Source organism: Pinus tabuliformis, chromosome 4_1 (assembly GCF_031772625.1).
Source record: "Pinus tabuliformis cultivar Carrire ecotype Pingquan chromosome 4_1, CPIR1, whole genome shotgun sequence".
Taxonomy (NCBI): Eukaryota; Viridiplantae; Streptophyta; class Pinopsida; order Pinales; family Pinaceae; genus Pinus; species Pinus tabuliformis.
The window spans coordinates 919,542,679-919,557,744 of NC_142303.1; the positions used below are offsets into that span (position 1 = coordinate 919,542,679).

Below are 15,066 nucleotides of genomic sequence, written 5' to 3' on the forward strand. Positions count from 1 at the left end.
AAAAATAATTAATTATTTTAATAAAATTGTCTCCGGGTGGAATTTCCCAAAACGATTTCTGGGTATTGTAGAATGCATGTGTCTAAGCCTCCCTGCAAAATTTGAGACTTAGAGCACATCCGATGCTACCAAAAATCAACACTCCCTCTTAGCGAGGAATGTGCTCTAGTAATGCAATCTATTGAAGCATCACCTTGTTTTGTAACATCTCCCTCTGCGCTTGTTGATGTCTGACATCTTGCCCACCAACTATTGCACAAATGCAATATCTATATTGTTGTTGACCCTGCCACTTGTCAACACTGCATCCGTACTGCAACTCCCTCTGCCACTGTAACTGAGAAATCACCTGTTTTTGCTACTGAAACGAATTCTCTACCATACCCATCTGCTCTCTGAACTGAATGAACTTAGCTCTTCCTAGAGCCTTTGTGAGTATGTCTGCTACCTGATCTCCTATGGGGACATACTGTAGCTGTACTGCCCCATGCTGAACACAGTCTATAATAAAGTGACATCTGATATCAATGTGTTTCGACCGATCATGAAATACTAGATTCTCAAAGAGTTTGATACAACTCTAATTATCACAGTAAATCCTAGTCGCTTCCATCATTTTTCTAAACAAGCTCACAAGCAGTTTTCTAAGCCATATAGCTTCGCACGTAGTTGTGTTGGCTACCATATATTCTGCTTCTGCTGAGCTCAGAGCTACCGACTTCTGCTTCCTGCTGCACCAAGATATCATCCTTGATCCAACAATGAAGCAGTACCTTGAGGTACTTTTTGGTCTACTGAACTACCTGCCCAATCTACATCTGTGAACCCATTCAATCTGACGTCCTCCCCTTGAGAGTATTTCAACCCATATCTAATTGTTCCACACACATACCTAAGAATGTGTCTAGTTGTCGTCCAATGCACCCTTTTTGGTTCCACCATGAACTAACTAAGAGTGTTGACAGCAAAGCAAATGTCTGGCCTAGTGTTGACTAGATACATGAGCAACCCAATGAGTTGTCTGTACAAGGTGGGGTCCACTTCCTTGTCTCCTGATGCATCTATTTTCTTCCAGTTGGTGATCATGGGAGTAGCCATGGGTCGACAATCTTGCATTCTGAATCTCTTCGGAATCTTTGTAACATATCTTCCTTGCCCAAGGAAGATCTCCCCATTCTTCTGCCAAACTTCAAACCCTAGAAAATAATGCATCAACCCCATGTCCTTCATGTCGAATTCAGCTTCAAGATTCTTCTTGCAATCCTGTATGAGTCTGGATGACCCTATTAAAAACAAGTCATCCACATATAATACCAGAATAAGTGGCTCATTCTCTACCATCAAATAGTAGAGACTGGGATCAGCATCACTTTTCACAAATCCCAACTGCTGCAAGTAACTATCAATCCGACCATACCATGCTCTAGGTGCCTGATTACGCCCATACAGGGCTTTCTTTAATTTGCACACATGAGTTTTCTTTTCATGAGTTTCGAAGCCTTCGGGTTGTTCTATATACACCTCCTCTTCTATCACCTCGTTCAAGAATGTTGTCTTGACATCCATCTGGTGAATCTCCCATCCCATTTGAGCTGCTAGGAATATAACGGATATGATAGAGGTGTAATGGGCAACTGGGGCGCAGGTCCCTTCATAGTCTATACCTTATTTCTTAGCGTACCCCTTTGCCACGAACCTAGCCTTGTACTTCTCTATACTGCCATCTACAGCATACTTGATCTTGTAGATCCATCTTGATCCTACCACTGATCTATCCTCTGGTCTAGGTACTACTTCTCATACATCATTCATCATGATGTATTCTTCTACCATGGCATCCACCCAAACTTGGTGTTGAACGGCTTCCTGAAAGCTAGAGGGTTCTTCAACCTAAGCTACAAATGCCTAGTATCTTCCAAGTCGTCTACGTTGCCTTCTCCCAGTTCTAGGAGCTCCAACAAACTCCTTTACGTCCCTAAATGTCTATCGTACTTCTCAATTGGTTCTACCATTGCTAGTGGGAGGCTCGATCAACTCCTCCTCCAAACCCTGTTGTTCCATCTGCTGAGAACTATATGGATTTCCTCCTTCTGAGGAAATATTGATGCTAGTCACTGTACTCTATCTAGGTGTTTGTCCTTCTATCTGTCCTCTTTGCTGCCCCTGCTACTCCTGGACTAGTGGAACATCTACTGACTGACATTCTGCTGGCATCTCTCGAGATTTCCTGAAAGCTCTATCTTCCATGAACTTTGCATCCCATCTCACTACAATCTTCCTGCTACTAGGAATCTAGATTTTGTATGCCTTTGAAGTCTCGATATATCCTACGAGATACCCCTTTTCTACAGTCTAATCCAGTTTACTGCGCTTCTCGTTTGGAATGGGACAATATGCCATGGTTCCGAATATCTTGAGATGACTGACTTCCGGCTTCTTCCCTGTGAAGACTCCTTCGGGTGTTTTCTTCCCCAATGCTCTATGAGGAGTTCTATTTTGGATATACACCGTTGTGTTGCAAGCTTTTGCCCATAAAAACATAGGTAGGTCTTGATCATACAACATAGCTTTGGCTGCCCCAACAATAGTTCTATTTTTCTGCTCTGGATTATATGGAGTTGTCCACTCTCTTTTGATGCCCTCATTTGTGCAAAAATCTGTGAAGTCTTTGTCCGTATATTCTCCACCATTATCTGAACACAATACCTTATTCTTTTTCCCTGACATATTTTCAACGAGAGCCTTAAATTCTCTGAATTGATCAAAAACCTCATCCTTGGTCTTTAAGAAATAGATCCAGGTTTTTCTAAAGTGATCATCATAAAAGTGACGAAGTAATCGCCACCACTAAGAGCTCTTGTGGACATTGGACCACAGATATCTGAGTATATCAATCCCAATACACATTATGCTCTATTGTTACTTCTGGAAAAAATTGTTTTAGCATACTTCCCTAGCACGCATCCTCGACATAAGTCATCATGCTCACTACTAAGGGTTGGTACTCCTATAACAGTCTCTCTGAGCATCCTCAGTGCTCCATGGTGTAAGTGTCCCATTCGCCTATGCCATAAATTCTTTTGTTCCTTTTCACCATTATAGTTGTTGTATATCAGTGCCATTGGAGACTCAAGCTGCAACTTATACAATTTGTTGCTTCGAGTCCCAATTTGTCTCTTCTTCTTCCAGCTTAGATGCTTGACGTATACTTTCTTTCCTATGAAGTATACATCGTATCCCTTGTCCTGTAACTAGGACACTGAAATCAGATTCATTCCTAATACTGGCACGTGCAGAACATTGGTGGCTCAGATGTTGGTCCCTGCTTTCGTATGAAATGCTATGGTGCCTCTCCCTGCTAATACATTTCGTTTTGTTTCCCATAGTAATCTGGAAGTCCACTTGTTCTTCTTGATAGTTCAAGAAATGTTCTCGTACTCCAGTGATATGAGTTGAAGCCCCGCTATCAATGTACCAAACATCTGCTGATGCTGAATTTGCTAGGCATGCAAATTCTTCTTCTAATCTGGTAGACAATTCTGAGACACTTTGAGTATCCATCTTTGTGCTATTTTTAACCGATTTCTGACGCTACCCTGCCCCAGCAATTGTTGCAGGAAAAATTGCGTCCCACCTGAGAAACCCCTCTTCGTTGAATCTTTTGCTGTGTTTTTCCTTTTGTTGTTGACAGATTTCGATCAGGAAATCTTACCTCTCTGTCGACTCACTCAGAGAGAGCTTTACCACGAAAATCTAGTCCTCCTGGCTTGAACTGCGCAAACCCCCTGGGGATTCGAATTACTGCCCTTGCAGGAATTTCGAATTCCTTTCTTCCTTCAATGTTGAGTCTTCCGGCTCCTTTCTTCTTGCTTTACCTCAACTCTGATACCATGTGAAAATTTCTAAATAGAAATCCAACTACAGTGATTAATATTATTTCTTCTACTTATTAACTTAGAAATAAGTTATTCACAGTGTTCTTACAACAAATATCAAAATAAATTCTATTGCAGCCTTCACAATTAAAATATTGCAGAAAGTAAATGCAAAGAAAAATATTGGCACAAATACAATCACAATGACAGTTATTTTTGGACAATCGTCCCCGGAAAAACCCAATGTGGGAAAATCAATGCAGCAGATAAGGGTTTCTTTATTATTCTTCAGCAAAATCTCATGTACAAGTTGCAACCAGAAAAACAAAAGTGAGAAAATTTACAGACGCTTCCTGACAAATCTCTGATCCAAGAGAAGTACTCCTCTTCCCTCTAAGTCCTTCTGCGTCCCTCTGCATCAATTTTCCCACGTTGGCCCAGTGTCAAGCTGCCCATGCAATCCCAACGTCAACCTGCCTCTGCGTTGCCTCTTTCTGCGTCAACCTGCTTCTGCGTTGTCTCTCCCTGCTCTGTGTCTTCTTGCCTTGCACTCTCAAAAGATGTTGATGCCCTCTCTTCCTTTCTCACCTACAACTCTCCCTCTAATTCGATTTTCTCTTGCCAAACTTCGACTAGTGAGAAAATCGATCTTACTCGGGTAACTGAGTATTTGCCTCCAGTGTTTTCTTCAAGTGCCCATCAAGCCTCCTCTTATAATCCTCTCGTTGATCAATCAACGGCCCATATTAGATCCTAATCCATGGCTAGGATCATATTGACTTGATCTCCGCCTTCTTCTACAAGTTTCACCCACAGTTTAGATTAATACCCATTAATTATTTTAATTTCCTAAGTTTAGACTTAGGGTCCCATTAAAAATAATTAATCATTTTAATAAAATTGTCTCGAGGTGGAATTTCCCAAAACGATTTTTGGATATTGGAGAATGCATGTGTCTACGCCTCCCTGCAAAATTTGAGACTTAAAGCACATCCAATGCTACCAGAAATCAACATATTGTTTTGAAATAAGGACCATCAAGTTCCGTGTTTTGTATTCTAATTGAAAATTTAGAAAAATAAATCATATTTTTCTAATTGCATGGATGTTAGTTAATCACGCTTCGCATATAAAAGAATAAGCTAAAAAATGTCAATATGGACAACTAATTTATGGTTGGCAATTTTTGGTTGTGCATCTTCTTGTTTCAAATTTCCCACTACTACACACATTTGCAAGCTTCTCGTTGGAGAACCATAAGCGTTGAAGAAGCCATATAAGCGTATCCTATGAAGAAGACAATACTGTCAACTTAAGTGAAACTATTAATGTCCTCCATGTGAAAATTTCAAGCCCTGAGTGACTAATGCCCTCAATCAAACAAGTAGATTGCTAAATTTAATTAATGCCAAAATTAAATTTCAAACTATAGCATTAATCACAGAATAGCTAGAAATTAAATAGCAAAAGCATATAAATTAATTTCATATATAGACAGGTAGTTACTCAAAATCAGTTCTTCATTCCTTCAAAAAGCTTATAATGAAACCTCCACACACTACCCACAAAAATAGATATGCAAAGTTACTTAAATCACCTCAAACTTGAGCTTCTACGGGTTTCTTGAGAGGTGCAACAGCAAGAAAAAACCGAATACATCAGTTCCCTGTTGTACGGGCCTATGAAACCTTGATCTATCTCTATAATTTTAGTGGGGAATCTATTTTGAAAACTAGTCCAAGTTGAAGCCATGCATGAGATACACTTTTAGAGACAACTGCTAAATATAAGACTTTCACTTTTTTTATTGTAGTGAATTTCAAAATATGATTGTTTTCGAAAAATAAAAATACTTTTCTAAAATATCTTGAACTACTCACACATTCACAATGAACCTGTGCAGAAATTCCCATTTGTTCTCAACACTGCATGGGTTGAATTTCCTCAACTCCCTTTGCCCTTACAGGACTGCCAAGAAGGTAGAACCAGTACTTTAACCATTACGAAAGTTTTGTTACAGTATCCCAATAGGCAAGTCTATGTCTTAGATGATCTGTCCCAAGACCTTATGGATCCTGTAGACAACAAAGCTGGACTCTAGAGACAAGATGATTAAGCAAAAGGTGATCTATATCAACTTCCCAAATGAAGACGCCAACACAGTAACAGGCCTGGGATGAAGGTTGGACTAGTGATCAGTTCAAAAAAGAATCAAGTTAACCCACCAAAACCATGGTGAAAGGCATCAGCTCACAGTCAACCTAAGTTGCAAGACAGTAAGAGTCAGAATGTGGAATAAGGCAGCAACTAGAATTGATCCATAAACTAACGTGGATATTCCACTGGACAATTCGTCACAACAGATCTGATAATATTATATTAAAAATCTGAGATTCTACACTATTACAGTTTTATTAAACTTTAAGATTTGTATATTTAACTATAATTAGTTCATGCATGAGAATGGAAATTATGCAAAAAAGTAGAGAACGGAAAAATAAGCGCACACACACAAGAAACAAGATATGCTCTCTAAGACACCTCTTCGGGAGAAAACCTAGCAGGAAGGTGAGGCCGCTTCGCTCTCTTTCTCTGTCTCGAAATATGGTTGTAGGTACAAAGAAGTAATGCTTGTGACTCGTGGGCTGTTACAGTGCACAAATCCTCTCCGTGTGCTCTACCTCCTATCTCTCCTGGCTATCTTTGCTTAGCTATGGAACAAAATGCTATCGAAAAAATGGAATGCCTCTTCCTCCTAGTAGCCCGGCTATAACACAACCTGATAGCCTACTAGTGGTTAAGTCAGACTACATCAACTCTTAACTAGAGTTACAATATAGATTCTTCTGGTGTCTTTTACATCATAATAACATGGCTAGCCCCTTTTTCATGAATAATGGGGGTTGACGCGGCATCCTCCTGAACTATAGTTGTGAAAACAGAAAGGTCAACTTCTAAGTGGCATAACTTTTGCATACGGAATTCGATTGGCACGCTTCTTGCGCCGTTGGAAACATCTGAGTGTAAAATTGCATGAAATGGTGTTGCACAAGAGCAGCAAAGTTTACCCCAAAAAACGTCATTTGATGCCTCAAAACGCTTCTGAAAAGGTTTCAGACCCTGTTCTACCAAACTGGGTCCTGTCGGTAAAAACGGTCTCGTGAGTTGATTCCTACACTTTTTCCACTCCAAATGCATTAAGATGGATGACAAACAATATAATGATCCAATCCGGATCACACCTCCCTATTTTAGGGGGCTTTTGGTCCCCAAAGCTTCTCTACTGAATGAGGTGAGGAAATTTTTCCTCCACCTTCTCTATGGTGTACCATTTAGCTTTGCCTGGAAGTTGTCCCTTCAATCCAATCTACCAAAGGTCATGCAACCCATGTCTTGTAGTTCTGGACCTCTTCTACAAAACTGTATCTTTTGTCAACTTTGCCTGAGCATCTGGTGCCAAATCCTCCACAGAACTAAACCTGGTCAACTAAAGTCAACGCAGCAACCAAAACTAGGGCAGTCAATGCAGGGGTCAAACTGCCTCAGTTTTTGTGCCCAAAACTGCGGCCTACCCAAACAGAAGTCTCCCTCACAAAACCAATGTCAACGCTGGTCAAAGTCAACCTCCTGAAATTTCGATCTCTTGAAATTTCGGCCTCCTCAAATTTCGGTCTCTTGAAATTTCGACCTCCTGAAATTTCGATCGAATCTGATCAATGCAGCAGTTAGAAAAGACGGTCTTCCTTTCACACGTGTGGAGAGAGAGAGGCCCAAAAATCTGTACCCAATCAAGATGTGAGAGAGAAAGATGAATGAGATGAGATCCCAAAATGAGGAGGAGGCACCTTGTATTTATATGCAACGTTGAACGCTGGACGAGGCTCATTTTATGGCTAGCCGACCTTGATCATTTGTCCATAATCAAAATAAATTCATAACTTCATTTATACATGTCAGAATGGGATGATCTATAGATCAATCCTACACCTCTCGGAAAGAGGAATCCAAGAAAACTATCAGCTGCCTCATAAGAGTTGTCCAAAGTGATGTTTGGCCCTAGTTGCCAAATTTAACAGCAATGGAGTGTTGAAGCCACTCCACCTGGTTACAATAATGGACCTCACTTGTTCAGCAAAATCAAAATCCACAAAAAGAAGAGTGGGAGCCTCCTGTGCAATAATTTCCACAGTTTTTTCAACCAAGGGATCCATGCCATCATAAAACTCTCCTAAAAAAGGTTTCTTTGTGTCTGCAACTCGAAAAAGATCAAATGCAAGTGATGTGAACTTGAGCAAGAAATCAATCTTGCTCCACCAATCTTCATCAACCAACACCCTCTTCACCATACTTCCCTTCTCTAAATTTGCCTATCTCCACTCAGCCCAAGTTGGACCCACCACCATACTCATTAATGCATTTTTAACATCAACAAGGCGATGCAACATGATGAAGTTTGAGGCATACCGTGTCTCAACAACTTTCAACAACTCCAATTTGGAGTATTCTCAATATATTGCTTGAGATTGGTGGTGGTTGGTGATGAATTTTATAATCCCCCTAACCTGCCGTGTGACCTCCTTAATCCATTCTGTTTTTGCCTCAATCTCTTCTAAAATCATATTCAAATTGTGGACAATGTAAGCAGTCCAAAATATGTGATTGTATCTACTCTCAACAATCAAGCCTGCAGCTTTACAAACAGGTGCATTATCTATGATGACTTGGACCACATTTTCTGACCCTAATTGTTCAATAGCAAAAATTAAAATATCAGCAATGAAACCCCTGTACTACCCCATGAGCTACGAATTGGTTTGAGAACATCATCAAGAAGTTGTCTCTCTTTCTTTAACAAAATTGTTTCGACTTTTTCATAGTTTGGGCCCTTGTAACCTTGAGGAGCTTTGTTAATCGCTCTCACCAAATCCTGCCAATATGGGGATTGAACCACATTAAAGGGGATGCCACAAGCAAAGATGGCCCTTACCACTCTTGAGTCAGCTTCTTCTCTCCCTTAACTATCAAGCATTTTCACCAATTGGTTGTCTTGAATTGGAGTTGATGGCTTTGATAACTCTGCTTCTACTTCTAGAGCCCTCCTCTTTCTTGTTTCCTAAACAATCCTTGGCTCAACACTATCAGACATGTGAAGATTGGTAGTGCCCATGCTGATTTTGCTTCTTTGATCCTTCAACCTTTAAGCATCATCATCTCTTTCTTGAATCTAACCCTCACATCTGCATTTTTGGTATGTGCAAAATGTGAGCCTTCACTCTTGTGTAAGAGCCCTTGAAAGTCTTTTCATTTTTGCACAAATTGCACTTCCATTCCCATGTACCACCAGAACCCATCTGCTTCACTTTGGTAACATACTTCCATAGAGGATAATATTCGTGTTGCTTGCTTGCTTGAGTGGATTTAGGGCGCTTGAAACACAACTTTGAGAAGCCATGATTGCTACAAAATTACAATAATACAAAATGAAAAACTCACCCAATTTAAGGGCACTTGAAACACTACTTTGAAAAGCCATGAATGATGCAAAATTAGGAAATGAAAACTCACCCAACTAGTTGTTATCCACGCTCTTCCTCTTGCTGTCCACGCCCTTCCTCTTGCTGCCCACGCTCCAAAACACAAATAAACTCCTTGTTGTTGCTATAGGAAGCTCTTCTTGCAAAACAATGTGTGAGAAATGAGTGAATGAAGTGCCTTTTTAAAGAAAAGAAGAGGCTCATAGGGTTTCTAGAGAGTTCTATTATTCTCATCTTCTAAAGAATTCCAATTATATTTTTTTTGTTAAATTTAGCTAACAATCACATAAAAATTAGTTTATTAGTGTGTTTTGGTGTTAGACGAGGCCCACGCCCTCTTTCCACAAGTTGAGATCATCGAAAAAGGCTTAAAAAAAAGTTTAATTTCTTTTTGGCTGACAAAACTTTGTCTGTTGAGCCAAAACTCCACCGAAACTTTGCTGGCCATACTGTCCAACGTTTCAAAATCGCGAAACGTCATACGGTACGGCCGACAGCATTTCAAGCCCATTTCGGCATTTCAGGCCATCCCGAGTACTCGTACACCACTGAAAGTGGCATTTCCTGCAACATAGCTTTCCCCCCTTTTTGCTTCTTCTTCCCCTCCTCAGAAGCTTCCTATTGCTCCTTCTGCTTCGATCCACTTAATTATGTTATTTTCAAACCTACGTTTTCCAAGTACTGTGCTTGTACACAAGCCTCATCCACCAATTTGGGCTTGAACAGCATCACTTGTTCACGCAGATGGAGATGCAGACTCCCCAAATACTTGAGTAGATATAGGTTCTTTGGAGAGATACCCAACATTATAGACATCTTCCTGAATTTCATGGCGTACTTCTGCACGCTTTGCCACGGCTTTTGCCTGAGGTAATGCCAACAGATCCACTAGTCCTCCATGTACCCGATGGGGTAAAACTGACTTCATGATGGATTTGAAATCCTCCCACTTATTCACTAGAGGTTCTCCCTCCAACCTCAGGGTTTCCGTGTGGCTATCCCACCAAATCAGTGCATGGCCCTTAATTTCAGTTGCACGAATGAGATCTTTTGCCCTTCCTTGATCTGATGGACGCTGAAATAAACTTCCAATTGCTGCAACGAGTGGTTCAACTTCGAAGCATCAATCTTGTCGTGGTACAACTTGATATCGACTTTTGCTTCTATTTTGAATAGGGATTGATTAACAGCACTCGAAAGGGTTGATCTTTTCAGGGTTCTTTCTTCGGCTGGTTCTCTGTGTCTTCCCGATCTCCCAATCCCCCTTATGATTTGTCCTCTGCATTTGAACCACCATCTTCTCCAAATATTCCCAGCTTATTGCTTAGGGCACCATGAGGAGGTTTACATTGCGGTTTATATCCACGACTTGTTGTTCGAGCAAAAACCTCACCTCTGCAAGATCACAAGGTTCATTTACAGATTCGTCAGCCATGATTAGGATTTTATGATTTTCAACCCCGCCAACCTATATACCCTGCAAATATCCACAAATACCCAAATAAACCTAGTCTGATACCAAATCATCTGTAAACTGTCGTGGATATTCCACTGGACAGTTCATCACAACAGATTTGATAATATTATATTAAAAATATGAGATTCTACACTATTACAATTTTATTAAACTTTAAGATCTGTATATTTAATTGTAATTAGTGCATGCATGTGAATGGAAATTATGCAGAAAAGTAGAGAACAAAAAAATAAGCACACACACAAGACATGCTCTCTGGGAAACCCTTTCGAGAGAAAACCCAGCTGGAATGTGAGGCCACTTCGCTCTATTTCTCTATCTCGAAATATGGTTGTAGGTACAAAGAAGTAATGCTTGTGGCCCGTGGGATGATACAGTGCATAGATCCTCTCTGTGTGCTCTACCTAGTATCTCTCCTGGCTACCTTTGCTCAACTATGGAACAAAATGTTCTCGAAATATTAAAATGTCTCTTCCTCCTAGTGGCCCGGTTATAACACAGCCCAATAGCCTACTAGTGGTTAAGTCTGACTACATCAACTCTTAACTAGAGTTACAATATAGGCTCTTCTAGAGTCTTTTACATCATAATCACGTGGCTAGCCCCTTTTTCATGATTAATGGGGGCTAACGCAGCATCCTCCCAAATTATAGGTGTGAAAACAGAAATGTCAACTTCTGAGTGGCATAACTTTTGCATATGGACTCCGATTGACGCGCTTCTTGCGCCGTTGGAAAGATCTTTGAGTGTAAAATAGCATGAAATGGTGTTGCGCTGAAGCAGCAGAGTTTTACCCCCCAAAAAATGTCCTTTGATGCCTCAAAACGCTCCCGGAAGGTCTCAGACCTTGTTTTGCCAAACTGGGTCCTGACAATAAAAACGGTCCCATGAGTTGATTCCTCCACTTTTTCCACCCCAAATGCATCGAGATGGATGACAAACAATATTATGATCCAATCCAGATCAAGAACAGTCAGACTTTTTAGGTCATATAGAATCAGGTGACCCAGGTTAGTGTCAAAGCAAAAAACACAAAAGGAAATTATAAAGCAATTGGAAGTAATCTCAACAAAGAAATTCAAAGGCAAAGGCAGCTGGGGCAAGGAATGCACTATTAAAGTGTGTAAGGGCAGAAAAGAAAAACAGAAGAATATAAAGACAGATTCCGCTGGATGCACACTGATATGGGTTGTTAGAGTAGTCATTCAAAACTTCTAAAGGTAAACAGGCCAGAGAAGGATTTCAACATTGCATACAGGTAAGAAAAAAAATTCCAAACCATTATTGCGAAATAAACTACAGAGAACTTTAACAAGATGTAATATCTCTGGTACTGTTGCTGTAATATTTTCATGAAACCTAATAAAATCCCTCCTTGCTGGTTTTTCCCCACACTGGGGTTTTCCAGGATAAATAGCTGTGTAAAAATTGAGTGTTTGAATTTTTGTTTTTGGTGTGCATAAATTGTTAGAAGCTCAGCTGTGTTAACTGTGCATAGATTTCAGATTTAAATTTTCTGAGTTTTCAGTAAAATTAAAATCTGGGTATAAAAATTTACTGGCACATTAATCTGATTGCTGGGCTTAGAGAATTTAACAATAGACATGTGACATGCCAGTTTCACCATATTGTATTTGGCTGCTCAGAGACCCACAAATATTTTATTTCAAGGATGTTAACATAATATTCATTTCAGATTGCAGTTAGTAACTCTTTATTGAATCCAAGCCACGTAGTTAATTCTTATTTCCTTGTCTACTTGGATACTGATGGAAATAGTCTGATAAATTAGATTGAGGGCCACTTAACGAGCCAATTTCACCAGCTCTTATTTGGTTGCTTGGGGACCCATAAATATTTTAACTTAACGATGTCAATATAATTTTCATTTCAAATTTGCAGTTCTTGGCTCTCTATTAAATCGAAGCCGTTCATTTAATTATTATTTCCTTAAAAAATAAATTAGGCTCAATTAATACTGATTGATATACTTTGATAAATTAGATTGAGGACCTCACACCGCTGTCTAGTTAAGAGAAGTAGTTAAAGGCAGACTGGCTTGTTATGACAATGTAGTTAAGGAGCTTTACCGTCCGTTCTTCGGGCACATTCAAATATATTATGTCTCTTCTTTTAAGACCTTGGAAGCTTCTTTAAAAGCCCTATCTTGGGATATCTTATTAGACGTAGCCGCGTATGGCACTTCACTAGAATCCTTAAAGTGGGTCTTAAGCTACATTATAATTGAGCAGAACTAAGTTGAATTGAATTATAACAGTTTCATGGAATTCTTGAACGGACTGTTGTCCAAAATAAGTGCAGTTATATACAGCTTGAGAATTAAGCATGGCCCTCAATTACTTACTAGTGGAGAGACGACCTTAGGGTTTCTGTAAGTTGTGTATGAGATCTCTGTGTAATTTCAGCTCTGAATTTTTTAGAAGCCAAATGCAGTAGTTTACTACATTTAATGGAACTGATAGCTTTATTAAGGCGAGGGGAAAGGGTAGGAATAATGTGAAATGAAATCTTAACATACGGATATACAACATCGGATACAAACCACTCACAAGTCAAAGATGACCCACAACATGTTTCAATGAAATTACAAAACATGTTAACAGAGAGAGGGAAGATTGTATCACACCAACGAAGAGAAGGATAGAGCATAAACAGCCCACTATTACTGCATCATTTTTGAAAAGGGTATTCATAAAAACTTACTTGGAAAATTGGGGGGGAAAGGGGCTCCATACATATACTACATTCAAATGTGTCAGGATCAATAGTGGCAATAAGGGCCTTGCCGCTGCCCACAGCTGCTGCCGCCGCTGCCACTGCTGCTGCTTCTCCAGAGCAGTTTAGGTTGTTTCCCATATTGGGTACCTCAGAGGATCCTTCACATTCGGACAATTTTACTCTCTTCGGACTCGTAAACTCCTCACTGGCTTCTCCGGATGAGAATTTAACCATTTTGTGGCCTTTTGTTTCCGTTTTTCAAAGGTTGTCCGGCGTCCTTGGCAGCTTTCTTTCCACCTCTCGCGGTGGTTTGCCTTCCTCTTCTCCAGTGGAACTTACAGAACGCTGTTCACATTAACATCCACGTCATTCATATCGTTGTGCTCTTCTAGTTATACGGTCTCTTCAAACCGTGGTCCTAAAGATGTGCGCGACACATGTCAACAATGACCGACGGGATCGGCGAAGGCCCACATTATCACTTTTCTTCTCCTATCAAAAAATTGAATATTCTTACTTTCTTGATACGGGGTTAATTTTAAGTTCAATTTTGAATATTTATTTTTCGTGGTTTTTACGCCTCGTTTCCGTGGAATCATTTCACCTTCTTGTGTGTTTTTCATTTTATTCAATTTGGTGTTATAAAATTTTAGTATTTTTTTAATTGATGTCGAATTTTAATTGAATTTTTGTTTAAATAAATAATTTCCGAAAGTAAAATTTTATAAAATTTTAAATATATAATATTAATATAGTTATATAAATTAAATAAATGGGAAATATTGAAATACATTAATATATAATAAATATCAAAATATTTATACCATAATATATTTTATATATTTTTTTGGATCTGGGTAAGTAGGAGGCAATTGTCTTAGCTAATTGGCGATATTAAGCACATGGAGGGTATTCAGTTTTACATGGTTTTTATTCGGCCTATTTACTCCACGCATCCCATCACCTCGATTTGTGAGGACCACCTTGCTCCTCCTCTTGGTTTTTTACCCCATCGCAACCTGACTTCCCTGCCATTCCTTCTCTGGTTGCTTTCCCTTCCGCTCAACACCACTCCTCCCATTCTTGTAACTACGCCCACATCATGAGCAGTGACAGAGGGCATGGTCGTCACTCTAGGCGTGGACGAGGCCGAGGAATAACCCGTCGGTGGCACGGTTTTCCTTGAATAACGGTGATGAGCCAACCTACAGTCACAGATAGCAGTTAGAGTTGGTTGTCCTCACTATTGGTTTGACCATTGAGTTATGATAGGTTTTCCCACCTGTGAAAAAAATAGATTTCCTCTTATAAATATGCCACAATTATTAGTTTGTCCCTTATAAGCAATAAACTATAATATGTAAATGGAAATGGAATTGTCCACTCAAACTAAAGTGTTTTGGTTAGTTGATATGGAAGAATAGGGTCTTGACATGGGATA

At 39.7% G+C, this 15,066-nt stretch overlaps 1 protein-coding gene across 1 annotated transcript in view; it reads right to left on the reverse strand.

The window, feature by feature from the left end:
- LOC149179156 (putative E3 ubiquitin-protein ligase SINA-like 6) overlaps nt 1–14,001 on the reverse strand; it is a 79,725-nt gene extending 65,724 nt beyond the window's left edge. Inside the window, exon 1 of the mRNA XM_089420544.1 lies at nt 13,611–14,001. Coding sequence (XP_089276670.1) covers nt 13,611–13,859 — 249 coding nt within the window. The 5' untranslated portion in view covers nt 13,860–14,001. The remainder of the gene's footprint in view (nt 1–13,610) is intronic.
- Between the last annotated feature and the right edge of the window lie 1,065 nt (nt 14,002–15,066).